Source organism: Chiloscyllium punctatum, chromosome 41 (genome assembly GCF_047496795.1).
Source record: "Chiloscyllium punctatum isolate Juve2018m chromosome 41, sChiPun1.3, whole genome shotgun sequence".
NCBI classification, from domain to species: Eukaryota; Metazoa; Chordata; class Chondrichthyes; order Orectolobiformes; family Hemiscylliidae; genus Chiloscyllium; species Chiloscyllium punctatum.
The window spans coordinates 54,032,729-54,057,880 of record NC_092779.1 but is presented as its reverse complement, the minus strand read 5'-3'; the positions used below and the strand labels follow the sequence as shown (position 1 = coordinate 54,057,880).

Genomic DNA, 25,152 nt, shown 5'->3' with positions numbered 1-25,152 from the left:
TAAACTCTGGTTTCCAGTATCTGCAGTCCTTACTTTTGCCTGAGGGTGTATGGGCCAGGTGGTATTGTCCCACTGCCGTTCTGTTCCATTTGCTGTGCTGTGCTGCGCTGCTGTCCCATTACCACCAATGCTAAGTCATGATTAACCTCTGTTAGCTTTAATCTTGGACACTTAATTGCTTCTCTTCTCTTATGCAATCATCAGCGATACCCAGTGAACCCCCATCCCAAAGAGACCAGGGCTGGCTACCCACCTCCACCCTAGCTCTGCCTCCAACTCTGAAGAGGAATCCACAGTTGGAGGTGGAAAACTAGCCCATGGGGAGAGCTCTTGCACACTTCAAACTCCATTACTGAAGCAGTTAACACTGGTTAACCATGAGCCAACTGAAATTTAATGTGGCTCAGAGTTTACATGCAAATGGAAAGCTTTTTTTTGCTTCAGCCATTAGTTTTCATTTCTTACAATGAAAACTAACTGATGTCGCTAAGCACAAAGAGCTGGAGAAACACAGCAGGTTCGGCAGCATCTATGGAAAGAGATAATGTTTTGACTCCAGTGTCACTCTTCTTTGGTGTGGTACTGTAGTCTCAATGTTAACTCTTTCTTTTCTTTTTCCACACATACTGCCAGACCTGCTAAGGTTCGAAAGCAGTTTTCTCTTTTTATTTCAGATTTCCAGAATCCACAGTATTTTAGTGATTTGGAGCTATTGTACTCCTCATAATCTGACACGATGCATCCATAAACCTGGTTTCAGTTTAAGGAACAGGGCCATCGAGACCGATCTATTTGTCTGTTGTAAAAATCACAAGTATTTTGTAAACAAAACATTCTATTTGTGCAATATTACAGAAATGCTGACACAAAGTTGATGGTTATATTGATTCCCGCTGGGATTCTAAGGTTTTACTGTTCCGTTCATAACTCCATAACTTTATTATCTTAACAATTTCACTTTGGGACTAGAATACTGCAACGCGAATGTGTTTTATGTTACTCATTGACCTGAGCACTTGGATGCTACCATCTTTTATAACGTGAAATATATGAGGATTGTGCACAGTGTGTGTCTTATCTCATGATTTAAGATTATATGCAGGCAATAATTGGTAAGGTATGTGGGTTGCTCTCCTAGTCTGTGACTGTTGTGTGTCTGGTAAATGTTCTAGTTGTTCTCCTATTCATGAATAAGTATTAAGAAAACATAAAGACCCTACAGAATGCTAAGTCTATGTGCACCAGATTTCTGAAAATTGTCACATTTTTGAACAAGCTTTTAATAGCTGACAGTAAAGTTAATTTATGGGTTGTGAGTGCATTTTAATCAATCTTCTTCAGAATTCTGTCACTGCTGATTTTTTTTTAATGCTAACATAGCAAGCTAACTGAACATAAAGCAGCTGAATAATGAAGCTGATATTACGCATTCTGTGTGTTGCATCTGTAATCCCAAATGCTCATTAAAACATAATGATTATTATATTTATTTAATTATCAGTGATTGCCAAGTTTCGAACGGGTTGACTGTTATGCAAAATCAGAGTCTTAGTCATACTTTATTTTACTATGATGATTTTGTGTTTCTTCTAGGCTTCATACATTAGATGGAAGGTGCATCAATGATGGCACAGAGCTTGAGAACGGTGGATATTACGTTGCAGTGGGCAGAGATAAATTTAAGAAATTACCCTATGGTGAACTGATTTTCAGTAAACCATGCCGAGGAAGATCTAATGGGTAAGGTTAGCCCTGTTTGACTACATTTTTAAGCTTTCCATCCTGTTATGAAATTACCTGAATTTCTATCCACGTAAGTGTTATTAACCGAATTTAATTGTAAGCTAGTTCTTATGGTGCAGTTGTTGGGGTCATCATAAATATCTTAAAATAATGTGACAAAATATTAGGCACTGGATCCAAGTCAGAAAGACCAGGGCAATTGAGATAGAATCGCTTTTGCACCTAAATAGGAAAGTAACAAGGAAGGGGGTTCCTCTGTCATGGAAGGCAGTGCAGGTGTCCCCTGCGGTGATACGGTATACCATTTTGGTTACTGTTGGGGGAGATGGCTCACCAGGGAAGGCAGCAGTAACCAGATTCATGGTGCCATGGCTGGCTCTGCTGTACAGAAGGGCGGGAAATAGAGTGGAAGGGCTATAGTCATAGTAGATTCAATTGTAAGGGGAGTAGTTGGCAGTTCTCTTGTCAAAAACAGGACTCCTAAATAGTATGCTGCCTCCCAAGTCCATGGGCCAGGGATGTCTGAGATTGGCTACAGGACATTCTCAAGGTGGAGGTGAACAAACAGCCGTCATGGTACACATAGGCGCCAGTGATGTAGGTAAAAAATGGGATGAGGTCCTACAAGCAGAATTAAGGAAGTTAGGAGGAAAGTTTAAAAAGTAGGACCTCAGAGGTAGTAATCTCAGGATTGCTCCCAGTGACATGTGCTCGTCAGAGTAGAAATGAAAGAAGAGGCAGCATGAATGAGTGGTTTAAGAGATGATGCAGGAGGGAGGACTTTAGATTTTTGGGACATTGCAACCAGTTCTTGGGGAGGTGGGACTATTATAAATTGGACGGTTTACACCTGGGCTGGACTGGAACCAATGTCCTTGGGGGTGCTTTTGCTAACGCTGTTGGGGAGGGTTTAAACTAATGTGGCAGGAGGATGGGAACCAAATGGGGAGGTTAGTGGACAGTAAGAAGGTAGTAACTAAAGCCTGTAGGGAACTAGATAATGAAGTCAGCGTGACTAAGGGGAAGAGTAGGCAGGGAGCAGATGATAAATGCAAAGGGACAGGTGGTCTGAGGCACATTTATTTTAATGCAAGAGGTGCAGCAGGTAAGGCAGATGAACTTGAGGCTTGGATTAGTACCTGGGAGTATGATGTTATTACTATTACTGAGACTTGGTTGAGGGAAGGGCGTGACTGGCAACTAAATATCTCAGGATGTTGATGCTTCAGATGGGATAGCAGGGGAGGTAAAGGGGCGGAGGAGTTGCATTTCTGAACAAAGAGGATATCACAACTGTGTTGAAGGAGGGCACGAGGGAGGACTTGAGCAGTGAGGCAATATGGGCAGAGCTCAGAAATAGATAGATGTGGTAACAATGTTGGGGCTGTACTACAGGCCTCCCAACATCGAACGTGAGATAGAGGTACAAATATATAGACAGGTTATGGAAAGATGTAGGAGCAACAGGGTGGTGGTGATGGAAGATTTTAATTTTCCCAACATTGACTGAGATTCACTTAGTGTTGCAGGTTTAGATGGAGCAGAATTTGTAAGGAATATCCAGGAGGGTTTTATAGAGCAGTGTGTAAATAGTCCAACTCGGGAAGGGGCCATACTGGACCTGGGGTTGGGGAATGAGCCCGGCCAGGTGGTTGAAGTTTCAGTAGGGGATTACTTTGGGAATAGTGATCACAACTCCGTAAGTTTTAGAATACTCATGGACAAAGATGAGAGTGGTCCTAAAGGATGAGTGCTAAATTTGGGGGGAAGGCCAATGATAGCAAAATTCGGCAGGAGCGGGGGAATATAGATTGGGAGCAGCTCATATTTGATATGTGGGCGGCTTTTAAAGAGAGTTCAGCAGAGATCTGTTCCTGTGAAAATGAGAGATAGAAATGGTAAGATTAGGGAAACATGGATGACAGGTGAAATTGTGAGACCAGCTCAGAAGAAAAAGGAAGCATACACACTTTCTAGGCTACTGAAGACAGACAAAGCTTTGGAAGAATATTGGGAATGTAGAACCAATCTGAAATGAGGAATTAAGAGGACTAAACGGGGTCATGAGATTTCTTTAGCAAACATGGTTAAGGAAAAATCCCAAAGCCTTTTATTCATAATATAAGGAGCAAGAATGTAACTGGAGAAAGGGTTGGCCCACTCAAGGACAAAGGAGAAAAGTTATGCGTGGCGTCAGAGAAAATGGGTGAGATTCTTAATGAGTACTTTGCATCGGTATTTACCGAGGAGAGAGACATGATGGATGTTGAGGTTAGGGATAGATGTTTAATTACCCTAGGTCAATGCATAAGGAGGGAAGAAGTGTTGGGTATTCTAAAAGCCGTGAAAGTGGACAAGTCCTCAAGTCTGGATGGGATCTGTCCCAGTTACTGAGGGAAGCAAGAGGGGAAATAGCTGGGATCTTAACAGATATCTTTACAGCATCCTTGAACATGGGTGAGGTCCCTGAGGACTGGAGAATTGCTAAAGTTGTCCCCTGTTTAAGAAGGGTGGCAGGGATAATCCAGGTAATTATAGACTGGTAAGCCTAACGTCAGTGGTAGCCAAACTGCTGGAGAAGATACTGAGGGATAAGATTCATTTCCATTTGGAAGAAAATGGGCTTATTAATGATAGGCAACATGGTTTTGTGCAGGGAACGTCATGTCTTACTAACTTAATAGAATTGTTTGAAGAAGTGACAAAGTTGATTGATTAGGGAAGGGCTGTAGATGTCATATTCATGGGCTTCAGTAAGGAGTTTGATAATGTTCCCCATGGTAGGCTGATGGAGGAAGTGAAGTCGCATGGGGTCCAGAGTGTTCTAGCTAGATGGATAGAGAGCTGGCTGGGCAACAGGAGACAGTAGTAGTGGAAGGCAGTTTCTCAAAATGGAGACCTGTGACCAGTGATGTTCCACAGGGATCTGTGCTGGGACGACTGTTGTTTGTGATATACATAAATGATTTGGATGAAGGTATAGGTGGTCTGATTAGCAAGTTTGCAGATGACACTGAGATTAGTGGAGTAGCAGATAGTCAAGATGACTATCAGAGAATACAGCAGAATATAGATAGATTGGAGAGTTGGGCAGAGAAATGTTAGATGGAGTTCAATCCAGGCAAATGTGAGGTGATGCATTTTGGATGATCCAATTCAAGAGCGAACTATACAGTAAATTGAAAAGTCCTGGAGAAAATTGATGTATACAGAGATCTGGGTGTTCAGGTCCATTGTTTCCTGAAGGTGGCAAATCAGGTCTGGTCAAGAAGGCATACGGCAAGCTTCACCAGACCAGGTACTGAGTACAAGAGTTGGCTGGTCAGGTTATCATTGTTATAGGACTTTAGTTCGGCCATGTTTGGAATACTGTGTACAGTTCTGGTTGCCACATTACCAGAAAGGTGTGCATGCTTTGGAAAGGGTGCAGAGGAGGTTCACCAGGATGTTGCCTGGTATGGAGGGCTCTAGCTATAAAGAGAGGTTGAATAGATTAGGATTATATTTCTTAGAAAGATGGAAGGTGAGGGGGAACAGGATTGAGGTCTACAAAATCTTGAGTGGTATCAACAGGGTGGATAGCAAGAAGCTTTTTCCCAGAGGGAGGACTCCATTACTAGGGTTCACGAGATCAAAGTGAGAGGGGGACAGTTTAGGGGATATATATGTGGAAAGTTCTTCATGCAGAGAATGGTGGATACCTGGAAAGCGTTGCCAGTGGAGGTGGTAGAAGTGAGCATGATAGCGTCATTTAAGATGTATCTAGATAGATACATGATTGGGCAAGAAGCAAAGGAATTAGCTTAGAAAATAGGTGACGGATTTAGATAGAGGATCTGGATCAGTGCAGGCTTGGAGGGCTGAAGGGTCTGTTACTGTGCTATGATTTTCTTTATTCTTTGTTTCCACTCATAGCAATTTAGCATAAATGATTTTTCATCTATCAGATGGAATAATAAATCCTGGTTTTAAGAGGCCCATGACGCATTGTATTAACAAAGGCAGAATTATCAGGAAATAACATATATTTTGTCCTGAAAGAAAATTGGTTTTGTCCAGTACTTATATTCATAACCATCGAATCCCTGCAGTATGGAAGCAGGCCATTCAGCCCATCAAGTCCACACAGACCCTTCAAAGAGAATCCCACCCTGACCCAATAATCCTGCATTTTGCATGGCTAATCCATATAGTCTGCACATCCCTCGACACTATGGGCAATTTAGCATGGCTAATCCACCTAACCTGTACATCTTTGGACTGTGGGAGGAAACCACAGCATCTGAAGGAATGCCACGCAGACACTGGGAGAATGTGTAGGGAGTTTGCACAATCACCCGAGGCTGGAATTGAACCCAGGTCTCTGTGAGGTAACAGTGTTAACCACTGAGCCACTGTGCCACCCTGACAATGGCATAAAACCACAGGCAAATTTTTGGGCAAAATTGTGCAGGGCTAACCTTAATAGGTTGTGGGCTGGACAGTTTCACATTCAAGTACTCTGGATTTGGGTTAATTTTCAGAAAGAGGATCACAACGTGAAAAGGTACTAGGCTAGGGGTGGGCAGTGAGGATTGGAAATCCTGTGCTTCTTCATCTGTTAAAGAGCTACAATCAAAACCATTTGGCCATATAAGTTCCATATTTGCAGTTTTTTGCTAACTATTTTTCAAAGTTCTTTTTTCCAACATTTCCAAAGATTTTATGATGGACAAATAATTCAGAAATTGATTGTGGGAACAAGAATTTGAGACTGTGACATTAAAAAAAAAGTTCTATTAACTGCTGATTTGGAGATACTTTTGAACTGAGCAGAGAAATGTTAGATGGAGTTCCCATCCCAGACATGTGACATAACTAGTTGATGACAATAATGTTTTTAATCATGAACAGTACTCAAAAGTGAGATATCTTGAGCTCCTGAATCCCAAACTGTTTTTGCTTGACTGCTGATTGCTGATATGGTGAGGCTAAACGTACCTAGTGGATCTGATCAAAATTTGTACAAAAAGCCATGTGCACTTTAATATGAAGCCAACTTATTAGCTTAATCTATTTTATATATAATACAGACATATGTAAACTGAATATATGAGTGAATCTATTCGCATAAACTACACGCACACATGTGGATGCACATTATCTTCTAACTGTTGGGGACTTTGGTGATAGTGACACTTGGATCTCTATTTTAGATTCCATGGCATTGGCTTCACAAACCCCAACTCAATGGAGAAGATCCATGTCCCTGGTCTTGCCAACCCCAATCCAAAGGGGAATAGTCCAATGAGTGGGACAAAGTCCCCGTTATTAATAATAATCTGAATTTAATATTACGTGCTGCATCACCTTTTTTTTAGTACTTTTGGTACTTGTTCAGGTGTTCCATTGTGAAAAAATAACTCCAGGTGTCTGTGATAACTGCACAACAGTCTGTTTCTCAGCACCCTGCCAAGGTCAGTGCAATTACCTTCCAGCCGAGACAGGTGGTTTATTGTACCAGACCTGCTTTCCATGTAATTTTTTCAATTTCCTCAATTGTTTGTTGTCATGCCAATTAACCCTTAATGATCTGGCTTGGCACTATCATTTTTAACACCTAGCATTATACTGCTACCTCATGATCTCTCAGGTATGAAGTAAGCAATTCAGCAATGGACAGAAAAGGGTTGCAGAAGCTTGTGCAAGCCACCCACTGCGCAATCCACCATCCTGGCTGGTCTGCTGCCATTAAAGGAGGAAGTTGTGATGGGGGGGACAGAACAATCACTCCGTGCTATCATGCCAAGACCACTTTAGGAGAGTACTGTTTTAACCTCCCTGAATGAACGCTGCCTATTGTGTACTGCAGGTGAGCTGGCATGCTTTCATGTTAAAAATCATACAACACCAGGTTATAGTCCAACAGGTTTAATTGGAAGCACACTAGCTTTTGGAGCGATGCTCCTTCATCAGGTGATAGACCGGCATCTCCAAATCTTCACTACCATGGACAGTGTTCTCAAGAGGCTGACTTTTGAGCCGCACGTCATACAGTTCAAAGGAGCACGTGATTGGCCTTTAAATATAGCATCAGATACTTTGAACGCTGGAAGGCACCAGTGGGTGAGAGAATGTCCTATAAAAAGGAAAATATGAGAATATTAATGTCCAAATGGGAAGCAAGAGAGACTGGGCTAGTGGGAACATAACAGGTTAAATAGCCTCCTTCTGTTCTGCATTATTTTATTCTATAAGAGTTAATTTAATTCTTTGAGATAGAAGCAGGCTGATCTGCTCACCATATGTTTGATAATGTTCTGGCAACGGTTCCATTGTCTTTGCCTCTGGCAAGGTGGACCTATCCAGTGAAGCTTATTGTTAGCCTGAAAGCTCAAGTAAGAGAGACTTCGGATCATTAAAGGATTTCTGGCAGCATAGCTAGCTATTGACTGGGTCCTGCAATGAAATGCCTCCAAATTCTACATCCCTAAGGAGTTTTCAGTCTAACAAAATTATTTCAGGATTAAATATATCTAGAGGTATAATATAACAAGTTCCATTTGTCCAAATTAACCAATACTACCATGCAAGCTTCAGTCTTAAGAATTCTAAAATATTGTTTGTTTTTGTTGATTCTTGGGCAATTGAGAATGAATTTACAATCTTTTATGAATATTTGCTATTTAATGTAATCCATTCAGGATTCTTCAATTGCACCAAAATAAATTTGATATTTTGAATACATAATATTGCAAGAAGTTTATGCTTGCTGTCCACTATAACTTGCTGGTTGGAAGAGGTGTTTTTGTCTCAACTTTTCTTTAAAATAGATTTGGTCTGCAAAATGGCTTGCGTTCTGTATACTCCAACATAGTTGTTTTATTTGCGCTGATGTGTCCATAAACTCGAAGGGCTGAAGAGTAAGTGTGTTGGCTAAATGCGAGTTATGTTGATTTTGTTTTTGAGCAACTTTTGCTGTAAGACCCAATGGGATTTCTCACTGTATCTTACCAAATGTGCTTCATTAACTGCCTACCCTGCCCCTATGGCGTCACTGGCTTCTGACTCTATCCTCATTCCCAGAGCAACTCTCCAGTCAGTGGATACCTGCCAAAAGACCAGCATCCTTTGTGCTCATGCTATCATGAAAAGTCAGTCCTGCACCAGTACAAGTACTGTCAGCCTGGAGCTACACTGCACATTTCTTGCTGTTTGCCCAGGATTTGGCAGACAGGGGGAAATTTGCATCCTACATTGTAGGAAGTGATTTGGAAATGCTGTTGGATGGGTGATGGAGAAACAGGACTTGCCTTTCCCTAGGACTAACAGAGGACACCATGGTACCAGACCCTGCCAATCTGGTCTAAGGCTATCACTCAGGTTGGTCCAGTTTCAGACATCTGAACAAATGCACAGCAATGGCGGGTGAAAGTCAATAATTTGGTTGGGCTGTCTCCCCATCTGCACCCATGTGCCACCCACTTCCATTTCCTATAATACTGACCTCCTTCATTCTAGGAAGAAATCTAGGCAGAAAGATTCGGGCTGCTCTAGCCTTGGCTCCTAACACCTTATGTAGAGAGGATTGCGACTCTGACTACTCCAAGCAGGCCTTGGACTGGTATTGGAGGCTGCCCTTGACTGAAAGCTATCCCCCTTGATTTGACTGAAGTCTGTTGACAATTGTAACTGTAACAAGCTTCCTAGCTTTGTGTCTGCACTGAATGGCAAGTCAAGTCTGCACAATATGACCCTGCTATCTTTGGCTGAGGGGGTGAGGCAACAGCATAAAGGAAAGGTAATGTAGGGCAGGAGACTGTATGCATCCCGATGAAGCTCAGAATGAGTGTGAAATATGGCAATGAGCAAAATGCTCTAAACTGGTATAGAGTAAAGATTCCTGCCCAATTAGAAACTAAGGTTGAAAATAGACAGATCAGATAAAGTGAGAGATTCAGTTAGACACACAACCACAGCAATGACTGTGGTTGCCTTGAAAAACATTGAACTTTATTCAAAAGCTTTGAACTCATTCCAGGAGAAGTATTATGATGGAAGAGAGCAGGAGGACAATGAATGAGGCAAGGCTGCCCTGCACTTTATTGACCTCAGTGTCATTTCAGGGGCTGAGAATGAGGAGAGAAGACAGCAGAGTGAAGTCACTGTCGGAGACCACCACTTAAGTCTAAGCATGCATTGCTAGAGATTGCTGTCACTGTGAAGTGGCACATGGGAAACTTTGAGGTTCTGAACCCAATATGAGCAAAGCTTCAATTACCTCAAGTTCTGTTGAAATATGAACCACCTCAGTCCTCTGCTCAGGTCTTAGGGAATGTACCCTCTGGCAGTCGGAATGGGGCATTGCCAAATATGGAGCCTGAAGATTCTAACTATTTTAGAGGACATTTGTTAATTATTTGTAAAGAACCAATGATAACATACAAGGAAAGAGCAGGATAATGACCTTACAATTGGAAACTTCATTCCAGAAAACCATAAGATATAGGAACAAAATTTAATCATAGCTGACGTGTTTCTCAGCCCCATTCTCCCACAACACTTGATCCCCTTACTAATCAAGAACCTATCTATCTTAGTCATTTTAATTACAGCCCGAATTGCTTGCTTAGGGTTTGTATAATTTACGTGAGTTTTTAAACCTGAACCTGAACAGGGAGTTGAACCCTGGACCGTCTGACTAAAAATCTGATGCTCTACTGCCTGAGCTATTAGGGCTCATGTTAATATTGCATGAACACATGAACATGGTGGGCAGAATGATCTCAGCTGTAATTTCTATGTAATAAAGTGATGCAAAGGTCTAAACATTAATCTCTGGTTTCTGTCTTAGATCAAAGGCTGCTTCACTTCCTCCAATTCCTGGATCTAAGAAGAGTAAGGAACACGTGAGTTGCTGTGTTAATGATGCTATAAATGTACTACTTTGTCATTTTACTGAAAGATATTAAATGGGAATTGTAATCATGCACTGGGAGTAACTGCATGGTTGTTTTCCAATTTATTATTTCTGTCTCTTTAGTTGGATTTCCGAAGGCACAGGGTGACTGTGACTGAAAGGTCGAGTGGTTAACCTCAATGCAGTTCTGAAACTAGATATTAGCAATACATGGGAATGATGGTAGTGAGCTATGTTTCATAGTGAGCTCTGTGGGATAAAAGCAAACTTGCGTTGTTACATTGCCTCAACCATTTGCTGAGCAGAAGACTGGAGTGCAGTCATCATCTGAGGTTTCACCAACTTGTGACATTTTAATTAAGTTGAATTAAGAGATTTACACTAGCATTTAATGGTCAGGACCTAAAACAGAAGACTGATATTGAAAGAATTCAGTGATTTAGGGTATGATGCAAGAGGGCAGAGTGAGGTCAACAATTTATTTAGGCTGTATTGAATGGTAGACCAGGCTCAAAGAGCCCAATGCCTCACTCCAATTCTTAGTTCTTATTTTCTTATCTTAAAGTTTAGATAGCTGAAGATGAAATTACAACCTTGAAATAACTTTGCTGTTGGAGTCATTCTAAAATATTTGTTTCTGGGTAATGTTCCCATTATTGCCCTAGACGATTTTGTTATGGTCCTTGTGATAGTAATTTTTGACAAGTCAGATCCAAAACTAAAGAACGGCTTGATAGACCGTAAGTCTTTTTACTTTTAATGTGTGTTTACCATGATGGACAGTCAATGACCGTTTTTGCAAGTGGCTTTCACTATACTTTTAACAAAGGAGCATTGGTTTTTCTTTCATATGATGTAAACTATATTACACAGTACACAAACTATTCCAAATGGTCTTATTACAACTATCAAAAATACTTGGTAACCCTTTTACTCTCAACAACCGTACAGACACTCAAACCTTGGTGCAATTTCAATGGTCTTCTGAAATTAAATATTAAAATTCCATTTTAATTGACATGGCTGTAATCAGTATTTTGTTTTTTGGCAAAATTCTATATTCACTAAATATTATTTAACATAGGTCCTCAAACTTGCGTTTTCTAAAACTTTCTGCTTCTGGTATTATATGTTAAAGCAAATCAAGACTTTTTTTTAACCTCAACCCTGATTAATTGTAGTCTCCAAAGCAAAAGCATTTCTGCTGCTAAGGACCTCCTTGTATCTGACTGAAACCTGCAAAATTGTTTCATCTTCTGGATAGTCCTGTCTTTCTATAATATTGGACTCCTATTGCTAGGAAACAGCAGTTTTTGTTTGTCTCTATGCTCTCTTTTTCTCCAATGTATTGAACTATTCACTTCAATGTTTTAAAACCTCAATTAAATGAATATAAACAAACACATTTGCAGGCACCACTCTGAGCTCCAAAAGCAAATTAAAGCTATATCTTCCCTCTCCTTAAACCATGATATTAGAATACCAATCAGACTTACAATTGTACATTGTTCTGCTTTAGAGTCGACATTTTTAGATAATAACATTTCATGAATCCTTGTTGCATGCTGGGTATTGGTGTTACTGTTGTCTCTTTAAAATGTGTCACTTCCAAAGATTGGAGTTACTGTAGCCTTCATTAAAAGTGACATTCAAATCAAAGATAAATTTATAAATTCATTCTGATTGAGCTGAAATTACCTAAACAAATTTCAGTGTCATTAAAAAGGGACCATAATTTTAAGGCAAAAAGTAGGAGGTTGACTGGAGAAAGTTTTTTTTTCATCCAGAGGATGGTGGGAATCTGAATGCCCCTCAACCTTTTAAAGAGTAATTAGAATGTTGTAACATTCAAGGCTATTGGCCAAGAGCTGGAAAATGGTACCGGTGGAGATTTAGAGTAGCTTTTTGTCAGTGTAGAGTCGCTGGGCCAAAGAGTTGTACTGTATATTTCTAAAAGCAAACCTGAACTTTACATGGATGAAACAGTTCCTGGTTGCTTCTTTATGATTTAGTTAATCCCCTAAAAGCAATACTTACTTTGAAGACAGGTTGTTTCGTATTAAGGAATTTTACATCTCAGTAAGTGGTCTACTTGCATCATACCCAAGGAAACACAGTTTAAGTGTAAGAAAAATATTTGGTTTAAATTTAATGAACAGATGCAGCTTAAAGCTAACACAGGATTGAGAATTGAACAATCCTGATTAAAAATATGTAGCAGGACTCGAGTAGTCAAATTTGTAAGAGGGAGGCAGATTTAATCAACAATTGAACAGTAACACTTGAATAAAGCAACGGTACAGGAAATTACCATGAGCTATTTGGATTATAGTTAATAAGAATGGAAATACTTTAGTAAAAAATATGCTAGTACTGAACAGTATCAAGGAATGTGGACAAATATGTGAAAGAATTGCAAAGTGCTGGTTCCAGTTTTGACATTTTATAAAAACAATATAGAGGAACTAGAGAAGATGGAAATAAACTAACTGAGGATATATTTATTGGAAAAATATGAAATACAGGACTTTCCTTTTCTCCCCACCCTTGAAGGTCAAGCAGGAATGGGCAATAAATGCTGGTCAGCCAGTGATGCCCACATCCCACAAAAATGAATAACTTTAGAAAAAAACTCCACACAAACCTTACCTACGCTTCTTCATCTAACCCATCAACATAATTATTTACTCTTACGACTAATTGGACTTACTGGCCTGTTTTTGTGTTGTATATTCTACATGATTTTATTTAATATGTCCTACTCCTTTATTCAATGTACTTTCTCCACCTTTTCGGGCAGTGCACTCTTGATTATAAAATCTCATTGCACAGGAAACACCTCATCTCATGTCATCTTTTGATTGATTAATTCTGAGCATAAATCATTCCCCTGTTTACTGAGCTTCTTTATGGATGGAAATATTTTTCTATATTTACTTCATCAAAACCTATTTCCTATTTAAGCACCTCAATTAAATTTATCCTTGTTCTCTCTAGAGTCGAGAAACTTAATCATAGTTTGTCTTCTCTCTTTACGTTTAAGTTTAAGTTCAATGATTGTTATGAACAAGACCTCTAATTGATGTCACTTGAGTCTCGACAGAGAATCTTGTCATAAGGCCTTGATCTATATGTGAACATAATGGATTAATCGCACGGTGGCACAGTGGCTAGCACTGCTGCCTCACAGCGCCAGAGACCTGGGTTCAATTCCTGACTCAGGCGACTGACTGTGTGGAGTTTGCACGTTCTCCCCGTGTCTGTGTGGGTTTCCTCCCACAGTCCAAAGATGTGCAGGTCAGGCGAATTGGCCATGCTAAATTGCCTGTAGTGTTAGGTAAAAGGGGTAAATTTAGGGAATGGGTGGGTTGCGCTTCGGTGGGTCGGTGTGGACTTGTTGGGCCGAAGGGCCTGTTTCCACACTGTAAGTAATCTAATCTAGTGACATTCATTGGATGTACAGTTGATTACAGTTAAAAGGAAATTGTTACAAGCTAAAACAACTGTGGATGCTGGAAATCAGAAACAAATAACAGAATGTTTTTGGAAAGGCTCAGCAGGTCTGGCAGTGTCTGTGAAGTGAAATCAGAGTTAACGTTTCGGGTTCAGCAACCCTTCCTCAGACCAGCATCCACAGTTCTTTTGCTTCTTATTCAGTATTTACCTGACCACTATATCTCTTCAAGTATGCTGACCTTGAAGAAGTTTTGCTTCTCTCTCTGACAAAATCTGAGGGAGGTCACTGAACCTGAAAAGTTAACTCTGATTTCTCTCCATAGATGCTGCCAGACCAGCTGAGGTTTTCCAGCAATCTCTGTTTTTGTTTCTGATGTTGTTTCAACTTGAAACAAACGATTGATATGGCCAGAGCTTGAATATGATGTACAATTTTAGGATTCCTAGTTTTACAATGACATAATATTTTAAAATCTTCAAATTGTATGTTACTAAGAAAGATTCCCAGAATTGTACTTCCGTTATGTGATAAGAGGTTCCCTACTAGGCATTTTCCAGAGTTTTGAAATATTTAGCAGAGGAAACTTATGTTAATGAGCAGCACAAGAAAATGCAAAACCTCAAGAATATGCAAGGAAAGTGCTCATCGGGGGACACAAGGAAACTTGAATCTTTGCTGCTTTAGGCTCTTCCTCTTTTTAACCTGTGAGACCCTCCTAAAACCACTCTGCCACTGCAAGCTGGTAGATGCTGAACAGCCCAGGCGTAGCTGGCTGACTGCCTCTTGTAAGGGTTTCCACTCCTGCTTATGCATGTGCACTACTTAGAATTCACCAATTACGAGAATAAGGTGCAATGACAGGCAGTTGCTTCAAACTCCGATTCGTTTGTTTATTGATTTGTTCAAAAATCCCTCTCTAGTACTCATCCTCCTGTGACTTGTCTGGAATTTTGCAGAAATTCCACAACTCAAAATAAAGACAAGGTTGACTAAAACCCACATGAATTGCCACCATAATTTGACTGCAGCTTAAAAATGACCTCAGTGCAAACTGCTCTACAATCTGACTGAAACATACAATTACATAAGCAACATGTGATTGCTGGTGTTGGTTGTGTGGGCCTGGATCTAGGGATGTCCAGTTTCCATTCTTCTCCCAACTGCAGTGACCATGATTCAATGTTGTCATCCTTTAATGGTGATTGTTAACACAAATACATTTCCTGTTGTCATCGTGTTCAAAAAGCACCCCTTTATACTAGCATATTTCATCGAGACAGGACTGAATGGACATAATGTTGTTCCATAACAGAAAACTGTGCAATCCCCATTAATGTATGTGTGAATATTCCTTCTTTACCATTTTTTAGTGATATCTCTTAATGAGTTAAAGTTCAGTGGTGTCACCCATCTGCGAGGTTACACTTTACCCCTTCATGCCTGTATATCTTAATTTTTTCATGTTATAATGAGGTCTAGCTATTCATATTCCACAGTTTGAAGTCCTGTCCATGGAGTTGGTGTGACCAGATTTTATGATCTTACATTTCTGGAAGGTCATATTCTTCACTCTTTATATTTGTTTCAGGTAGATACATGAATAACAGGGTGTAATTGAGACCCAAAGCAAAAAATAGACTAGGCCTCAAATTAATGCTACCAAGGAGAGCTTGACTTTTCATCTGCCTGAAACCAGCTCCTAGTTCAAATGTACCCTTGTGATAGAGTGGGTATGTCCTCGCAGAAGCAACCTTTTACAGCTCCAATTCAGTTCTTTCAAAACAGGATCTACATCAGTATTTGGGCGAGGATTAAATTGAAAAGGAGAAATAGTGTTTCTTCCAGGCAATATGAACTCAAATTATCATGTTTTTTGTTTGTTCTTCAGTCTTTCTGGAGCCTCAGCAAATGTTGGAGTTGTTTTCTACTGCTGCCCATGAAATAAACTATTTCCATTAATAAAATTCTTGTTCAAAAGTCCGAACCATGTCTCCTTTAAAATTGTTGTATCAGAAAAGGACGCTCAATTCTGAAAATCTTTCTGAATTGAAGCATTTTAAGCTGGAGAGGGTACAGAACAGATTTATTAGCATGTTGCTGGAAATGGAGGGTTTGAGTTATAAGGAGAGGCTGGATAGGCTGCAACTTTTATCACTGGAGCATAGGAGGTTGAAGTTGTTTTATGATTTTATAGATAAGGTGAATTGCAGTTGTTTTTTCCCTCGGGTGGGGATTTCAAGGCTATGGGGCACATTTTTAAGGTAAGAGGAGAGAGATTTTAAAAAAGACATGGGAGACAAATTTTTTTATACAGAGGGTGATGCGTGTTTGAAATGAACTTCACGAGGGAGTGGTAGATGCGGGTACAATTACAATGTTGATATTTGGATGAATACATGAATAGGAAAGATTTGGAGAGATATAGGCCAAGAGCAGGTTGGTGGGACTAGTTTAGTTTGGGATTATGGTTGGCATGGTCTGGTTGGATCATGCAGCATGATTTTGTGCCATTTTGAAATTCAAGTTCCTAAAATTCCAAATTGGAATAATTGCATATTCTTGCTATAATAATGCATGGAACATAATGGGCCAAGATTGAAAAATTATATATTTTCTAGAACTTTTTTTTTACTCAGTATATCCATGGGAAAGTCTTAGATTAGTGTTGTGAGGATGCCCAAAATCATGGGAACTAGTCCAGAAATCCTGGGAAGTTTTGTGGTGGGCAAACTGCACCAACAACTTGTGCTGCAGGCAGTGGACCCTGCTGTTGTCTAATACTGGTTATGTTGGACATGGCCTATTATGGACTAAATTGCTGGAGATGCTTTTATATGTTGTATAGACTATTGCAGTCAGCATTGAGTTAAAACGTGGAGCAGATTAATTAGCTCCGTGAGCCAGTGCCTACCATTCATTGTGATCATGATTAATTTGGGAACATTGGGAAATTTGTATTGTGACTGGGATCTTAACTTGCTGACGTGACCAATCTAATGTTTTGCACATGTTCTAGAAGGCCTGTTGAATTGCCATATGACTGTCAGTACTGGGAGCCATATGTTCACTTTGGGGATTCTCTTGTCAACTGCATAAGTTTAGCTTAATGGCAGAGTATTATTTAAGTGAATGGCTTGATCTACAAAAGAGCCTGGGGTCCTTGTACATTGGTCATCGAAAGCAAGCGTGCAGATCCAACAAGCAGTTAGGAAGCCAAATGGTATGTCAGCCTTCATTACAAACGGGTTTTGAGCATAGGAGGAGGGAAGTCTTGCTGCAACTGTACAAAGCCTTTGTGAGACCACACCTGGAGAGTGTTGTGCGCAATTTTCAAAGAAAAGATATAGCAAGGAAGTGCAGTGAAGGTTCACCAGACTGATTTCTGCAATTGCAAGTTTGTCATATGTGGAGGGGATGAGACTACTGGGCCAAGAGAATCTCATTGAAACCTTTACAATTCTGGCAGGGCTGGACAGATGGAATACAGGGGTGGTTTCTTTCACTGCCTGGAGTCATGGTCTCAGTATATGCAGTAGGCTCTTCTGAATTGAGATGAGTAGAATTTAATTGACTAAGGGTGGTGAACCTGTGGAATTCTCTATCACAGTGTTCTATGCAGACAACGTCACTGAATATGGTTTAATAAACAAATAGACTTTCAGAGTCTAAATGTGTCAAGGTGTATGGGGAGAGACTGTGACTATTGTGTTGAGATAGAGGGTCAGCCAAGGTCATGTTGAATGGCAGCACAGGCTCAGTGGGCCAAATGGCTTACATCTCCTACTCTTTGTGCCAATACTCGATGCTGGTCTGTTTCCATTCAGCATTCTGGCTGTTTTTGAGAGTACTGAAACACACTGGTGTTTTGTGCATTACATTGTTTGTTCTAGTTCTCAGCTCCCTGCTTCTGTCCACATCCCTCAATGTCCTGTGAGTATAGGCCATCTAGGCCACTCTGTCCCTGATGTAAGTTCTGGACCTACATTAGTGGCCACTGCAATTCTGTAGATAGCCTGATTTCTCACCACTCCTCTCTGATCCTCACTGACAAACTGTTGTCCCACTCTGACTTTATTATGATGAGGGTATGAAGGCCAATATCGAGGACGACATGGACCTCTTTGTCTCTGGGTAGTGTACACAGACCTTTTGATCAACTGTATTTGGAAATGCAAAATAACTTGGTTGGTGTAATCTCTGTGGCATTTATTAATTACATTAAAGTTATCAGCATTTTGCCATTAGAATTTATTGGCACCTTTTTATTCTGCAGATCTGTTAATCTGACATAATTTCCTTTTTTTTAGTGAACTTAATTAACAATAGTGTAATCTTTTGGACATAGCTAAGCTTCTGATGGATCCCATTTGAGTATTGAACTTCTCAAGGAGCCCAGAAACTGCAGAAAGGAATTATTATTTAATTGTGGCTGAAAGCTGGAGTCCTTGTGACAAACTAACAAGCTGATCTCATGGCTCCAGCAGTGTGAATCCTCAGTTACAAGACATCAGTGTTTGTGTTACATGATGCTGTTGCCCTCTGGTGTCCACTATTTGCTATGTGGGAAATGTCTTGACTTTCCAAGAGGAGTCAAAATCAGTTGTGATCATTGCGAGTCATCTTAGTTGCGTGAGGTACCCTCAAGCTGTGATGGTGCCTACCTTTGTCAGCTCTCCTGTTCCTGCTTCATTCCAGGGGTCAAATACAAGGGTGGCTGCTGGGCATAAGAGCTACCTCATCCAACCATGTCTGTTACACAAACTCTGACTCTGGTGGATGGGTGAGGATCGTGGTTGTGAGAACTCCTCTCGGTTTTGAGGTTTTTTTAAGCGCTCTGCTGGATTATTCACTTCCTTGGGACAGTGATTGCTGTTTTTCTTTTACAAGTTTTGCAGGTTTGCTAGTGCTACTTGGGAGGCTTTAAACAAATAAGGGGGAGCTGCTGTTGGGAACCGAAGCATTTGTGAGAAAAGACTGTGACCGCTAAAGTAGATAATGAGTAGCAAGTCAAATAATTAAGGCAGTCAAGAGTTTGGCAGAGAACCAAGTAAGACTGATATTTTAAACTGCATTTACTTCAACGCAAGAGACCTAGGCCTGACAGGTAATGCAGATGAACTTAGGACATAGTAGGGAATATGGGACTGGGATATCATAGCTATTACAGAAACATGGTTTAGGGATGGACAGGATTGGAAAAGTGCTAATATAATGCCCTTATTCAAAAAAGGAACTAGGAAGCAAATTTGCTGTTGGGAAATTTAGAATCCATTATTATGGAAGTAATAATGGGACATTTGGCAAGACAAACCACAATCCATCAGTCAGCATGGTTTTATGAAGGGTAGATTGTGTTTGATTAATTTTGCTACAGTTCTTCCAAGATGTAACAAGCAAAGTAAATAATGAGTGTCCTGTAAAATTAGTCTATCTGGATTTGCAGAAGGTATTTGATAAAGTGCCATGCAAAGTGTTGATATACAAATTAAGATCCCATGGGGTTAGGGATAGTTTGTTAGGTTGGATAGACCAACAGAGTCTGGTTAAATTGGTGTTTTTCTGGTTGGCAAGGTGCAACAAGTGGAGTGCCATAACATTTGGACCTCCAGACCCAACTATTTCCAATCGATATGAATGACTCGGATGCAGGGATGGCACGTAATATAGCAAAGTTTACAGGTGACTCTAAAATCGATAGGAAAGTAAGTTGCAATAAGGAAATAAGAAATTTAGAAATAGATGTGGACAGCTTAGGTGAAGGGGGCAAAATTTGGCAGATGGGGTTTAACATGGATTAATGTGAGGTTATCCATTTTGGTGGTAAGAATAGAAAGGCAGTTATTATTATCTAAATGGAGAGAAACTTCAGACTACTTCAATTCACTGGGATCTAGATGTCTCTGTACACAAATAACAATCAGTAAGCAGGTATAGCAGGAAACAGGGAAGGTGAATGGAATTTCATTACTTAATGCTAAAGGATATTAAAGTGGGTGAAGTTGCAACTGTATAAGGCATTACTGAGAAGGCACCTTGAATATTGTGTAGTGTTTTGGTCACCTTACTTGAGGAGGGATATTGTTGTATTGGAGGTAGTTCAGAGGAAGTTCACTAAATTGATTTGATAGATGAGGGGTTTTTCTTATGAAGGGAGTTTGAGCAATTTAGTTTTATATTCTTTGAAATTTAGAAGTATGATACATCTAATTGAAGTATATAAGATGCTTAAGGGGATTGACAAAGATGTACACTGAATGTTTCCTCTTCTGGGAAAGTCTACACTGAAAGGTCATAGATTTAGGATAAGGGTATCAAATTTAAACCGAGTTGAGGAGAAGTTACTTCTGTCAAAGGTTTGAATGTGCTGGAACATTAAGTAAATTTAAGGAGGAGACAGATGGTTCGAGGGTTATGGGGAGTGGGCAGGCAAGTGTAATTAAGACCGAGATGCGATCAGGCATAATTGTATTGACTGGCAGAGCAAGCTTGTGAGGTTGAATTGCCTACTCCTGCTTCTAGACCTTATGCTCTTATGTTGACTCTACTTGATTACCTTGATTACCTTTTTTAAGTGCTGTGAGTTAACATGTTTATTAATCGCTTCTAGCAACTTCTCTACCTAAAAAAACGACTCACCACTTTTCAGCCCAACTTGAACGTTGTCCAGTTGAAGCAGCATGTGGACATGAACTTTTACATTAGGAGGAGTTGTGATTGGAACAAATCCCCATTTTTTGACTTGATTTAGGAAGGAAGATGAATAATGAAGCTGCTGGTGATGGTTGAGCCGATGTCACTCTCCTGAGGACCTCCTGCAACAATGATTTGGAGCTTAGATTATCAGCATTCAGTAGGCACTACCATCTTCCTTTGTGCTCCAAGCTAGAGAAGTGGAGAGCTTTCCTTGGGTGCCACTTGGACACACGTTTGTCTGGAATTTGCTTCTTTTGAACATGTTTGAATCAATGCTGTTATTGTGGTCAGCAGACAAATGTTCTAATTGAAAAAAGGAGGGTGGCAATAACCTAGTGATATTATTCACAATTAGCTTGCTCTCTCTCTCTCCATGGATGCTGCCTGATTCACTGTGATTTCCAGCATTTTGTTTTCAGTACAGATTCCAGCATCTTCAGTAATTTGTTCTTATCAATCTGCTGGCTGCAGACTCGTCATCCATTACAGTGTCAATAAAAGTGACCACTGCATAGTCCTTGTGGAGACAATTCCCACCTTCACATTGAGAATACTCTACTGTATTGTATTGTGTGGCACAATCACCAAACTAAATGACTCAGACTATGAACACATCCAGCAACTCAAGACTGGGCATCCATGAGATGATATGGGCCATCAATAGCAGCAGAATGTTACTCCACAATCTGTAACAATGTAGTCCGGCATATTGTCCACTCAACCATTACCACCAAGCCAGGGGGATCAATGAGGGTTCAATGGACAGTGCAGGAGGGCTTGCCAAGTGCAACACCAGGCTTACCTGAAACTGAGGTGTCAGCCTGGTGAAGCTACCAAAACAGGACTACTTACATGCTAAACAGCATAAGCAGCAAGTGATAGACAGAGCTAAGTGATTCCACAATCAATGGATTGGATCTAAGCTCTTCAGTGCTTCCACATTCAGTCATGAATGGTGCTGAATAATCAAATAACTCACTGGAGAAGGAGGCTCCACAAATATCCCCATTCACAATAATGGAAGAGCCCAAGGTTTCAGTGCAAAAGAAAAGGTGCCAAAGTATTCACAGCAATCTTTAGCCACCAGTGCCAAGTAGATAAGCCATCTCGACCTCCTCGACTTGTCTCCAGCATCACTGGTGCCAGTCTTCAGCCAATTTGATTCACTCCATGAGATGTCAAGAAACAACTGGAGACCGGATACTGCAAAGGCAATGGGTCCTGGCAATATTCCAGTAGCAGTAGTGAAGACGTGTGCTCCAGAACTTGCCACTCCCCTAGTCAAGCTCTTCCAGTCCATTTACAACACCGGCATCTACCTGACAATGTGGAATTTGCCCAGGAAAATTACACAAAGCAGAAAAAATCCAACCCAGCCACTTACCATCCCGCCAGTCTACTCGTGATCATTAGCAAAGTGATGGGCAGTGTCATCAACAGTGCAATTAAGCAGAGCTGCTCAGCAATAACCTGCCCAGTGTTGCCCCGTTTGGGTTCCACCAGGGTCACTGAATTGCTGAACTCATCACAGATTTATTTCAAACATGGACAAACAAGCTGAATTCCAGAGGTGAGGTGAGACTTACAGTACTTGAATGCATCCTTGATGTCAACTGAGTGTGGTATCAAGGAGCCTTAGCAAAAATGGAGTCAATGGGCATCAGGAAGTGAACGGTCTGCTAGTTGGAGTCAAAGCTGGCATATCGGAAGTTGGTTGTGGTTGTTGGAGGTCAGTTATCTCAGCTTCAGGACATCTCTGCAAGAGTTCCTCAGGGTAGTATCCTAGGTCCAACCATCTTCAGCTATTTCATCAATGACATCCCCTCCTTCATAAGGTCAGAAGTGGAGACGTTCACTGATGATTGCACATTGTTCGACATCATTCGCAACTCCTCAGATACTGAAATGGTCCATATTCAAATGTGACAGAATCTGGACAATATCCAGGCTTGAGCTGGCGAGTAACATTCGTGCCACACAAATGTCAGGCTATGACCATCACTAGTAAGAGACAATTTAACCACCACCCCTCAACATTAAATGTTGTTATGATCACTGAATCTTCCACTATCAACATAGTGGGGGTTACCATTGACCAGAAACTCAACTAGACTCTCCACATAAACACTGTGGCTACAAGAAAAAATCAGAGGCTCGGAATACTGTGGGGAGTAACTCACCTCCTGACTCCCCAAAGCCTGTTCACCATCTACAGGGCACAAATCAGGAATGTGATGGAATACTCCCCACTTGCCTGGATATGTACAACTCCAACAGTACTCAAGAAGCTTGATGCCATCAGGAAAAAAACAGTCTGTTTGATTGGCACAACATCCACTGTCTCCACTACTGATGCTCAGTAGTAGCAGCAGTGTGCATGATCTACAAGACACACTGCAGAAATTCACAGAAATTAGACAGGACCTACCAAAGCCATGACCACTTATATTTATTGCCCTTGTCCCTCTCAATAGATGGGAACACCACCACCTTTATGTTCGCCTCCAATCCACTCATCATACTCCAAAGTATATTGCTGTTCCTTTACTGTCACTGGGGCAAAGTCCTGAATTTCCCTTCCTTATGGCATTGTGGGACAACCCACAGCAAGTGGATTGCAGCAGTTCAAGAAAACAGCTCACCACCACCTTCTCAAGGGCAACTAGGGGTGCCCACATCCTACAAATGAATAATAAAAGAAAATTAAGCAATGGTGACCATGTTATTGTCGAGTAGTATTTTATACACTATTGATGTCATTTGCAATAATTTGCTGATGACTGAGAGTAAACTGGAATAGTAATTCGCTAGGTTAACTTGGAATTGCAGAAGTGAAGTGAGGCACTGGCCTTGATAACAAGGCAACATTTGATCGATTGTGACATCAAGGCATGCAAGCAAATTTACCATAGTCAGCAGTGGTAGGTGGTTCCTACCTCTGCCATCCTTCAGATGAGATTTTAAACCAAAGTTTGGTCATTATTCTTGCGAACACAGTTACGATCTGTTCATTCCATTCTAAAGTTGAGAAGCTGAGATATCAATGGTGTCCTAGCCAATAATTACCGATCAACAACCATCATTAAAAATTCTGTTATTTATCTCATTTTTGGTCATGGAATTTTGCAAGCAAATTGTCTACTGCATTTGCTACATTAGAAATGTAATTAATTGGCTGCAAAGGACTTTGGCATGTCCTGAGGTTTTGAAGAACACTATATAAGGTTTTTGCTTTATTTAATTGCAAAGACATCCTCCAAGTTGTTTGCCAGGTCTCAAAATTCTTATCTTCTAACAATAATACACTTCCTTCTTAGTGCACTCAGTCAAAAACCATTTGTATGAACCCCTTCTTTACATTTGACTGTCAAATTCTAATTAAATGCTGATTTAGTTAAATGAACACATTTAATTAGGGATTCAGGCTCACTTGTCATGTTTGAGCTTTCTGAAACAAAGCCTAGGTACAGAGTTAGTATTGAAAGACAGAGCTGGAACTGACTTATGAAAGAAATCCAGAAATATCAAAGTAAAAAATTCACTCATTAATCAAAATATCCACAGGATTTCTGCTATAGCTCTGATTAACTCTTAACACACTTGTCTATTCCTCCAGATCCAGCATCAAGATACCCATGTTTGAAGAATCCAATTTCCTATGTTTTGTTGACATGAACCAATGGACAACACTGACTCTGTAATGATCCCACTTCACTTGTCGGTCTGCCAGTCCACACCAGTCTAAAACTGCTCCATTTTAGACATCAGCAATTTCTATCCACAGCTTGCATTAGTGCAAATCCCCACCACCACACAACCATCAGCAAACCCTTTCCCCCAAGTGAGGGAGTTTGGTCACGTCCTGTAGCAGCATGTGGAACAGCATCACTGCAAATTGATTTGGGGTTGGTCTTGGGACGCAGGGGAAAAAGCCACAAAGAAATAAAGATGAGAATGGTAATCTGACCCCAGACATGAAAGGATTGGGCTGGCAGGTGGAATTGAATGCTAATAATTACAAGAGAAAAACAAAATAGCATTTTTAAATTATAGGAGCCAGATGGTAGTTGCAGCTGAGGATAATATGTCAGCCTTAGTATGGTGAACAAACTTCTCCAGGTAAAAGGGATGGTCAGGAATATACTGGTTGAGTCCTAGATGGCATAGCTACTAGACTGAGTCTGTGACAGGTGTGTCAAGGCATCACTGTGACAATCATTGACTCCATTCATCAGATTTGAGAAGACTTTCAAAAGTGTAAGCACAATCTGCCATGATTTCACTGTGATGTATGAGGGAACATGTCGCTAATTTATCACAATTCTCAACTGAACCCAATCCTTAATCTATTTTCAACATG

The 25,152-nt window shown here is 40.5% G+C and overlaps 1 protein-coding gene across 1 annotated transcript in view; it reads left to right on the top strand.

Annotated features, from left to right (window-relative positions):
• LOC140465074 (doublecortin domain-containing protein 2-like) overlaps positions 1 to 25,152 on the top strand; it is a 219,123-nt gene that overhangs the window by 77,444 nt on the left and 116,527 nt on the right. The window contains exons 5-6 of the mRNA XM_072560919.1: positions 1,594 to 1,740; positions 10,577 to 10,631. Of these exons, the coding sequence (XP_072417020.1) occupies positions 1,594 to 1,740; positions 10,577 to 10,631 (202 nt within the window). The remainder of the gene's footprint in view (positions 1 to 1,593; positions 1,741 to 10,576; positions 10,632 to 25,152) is intronic.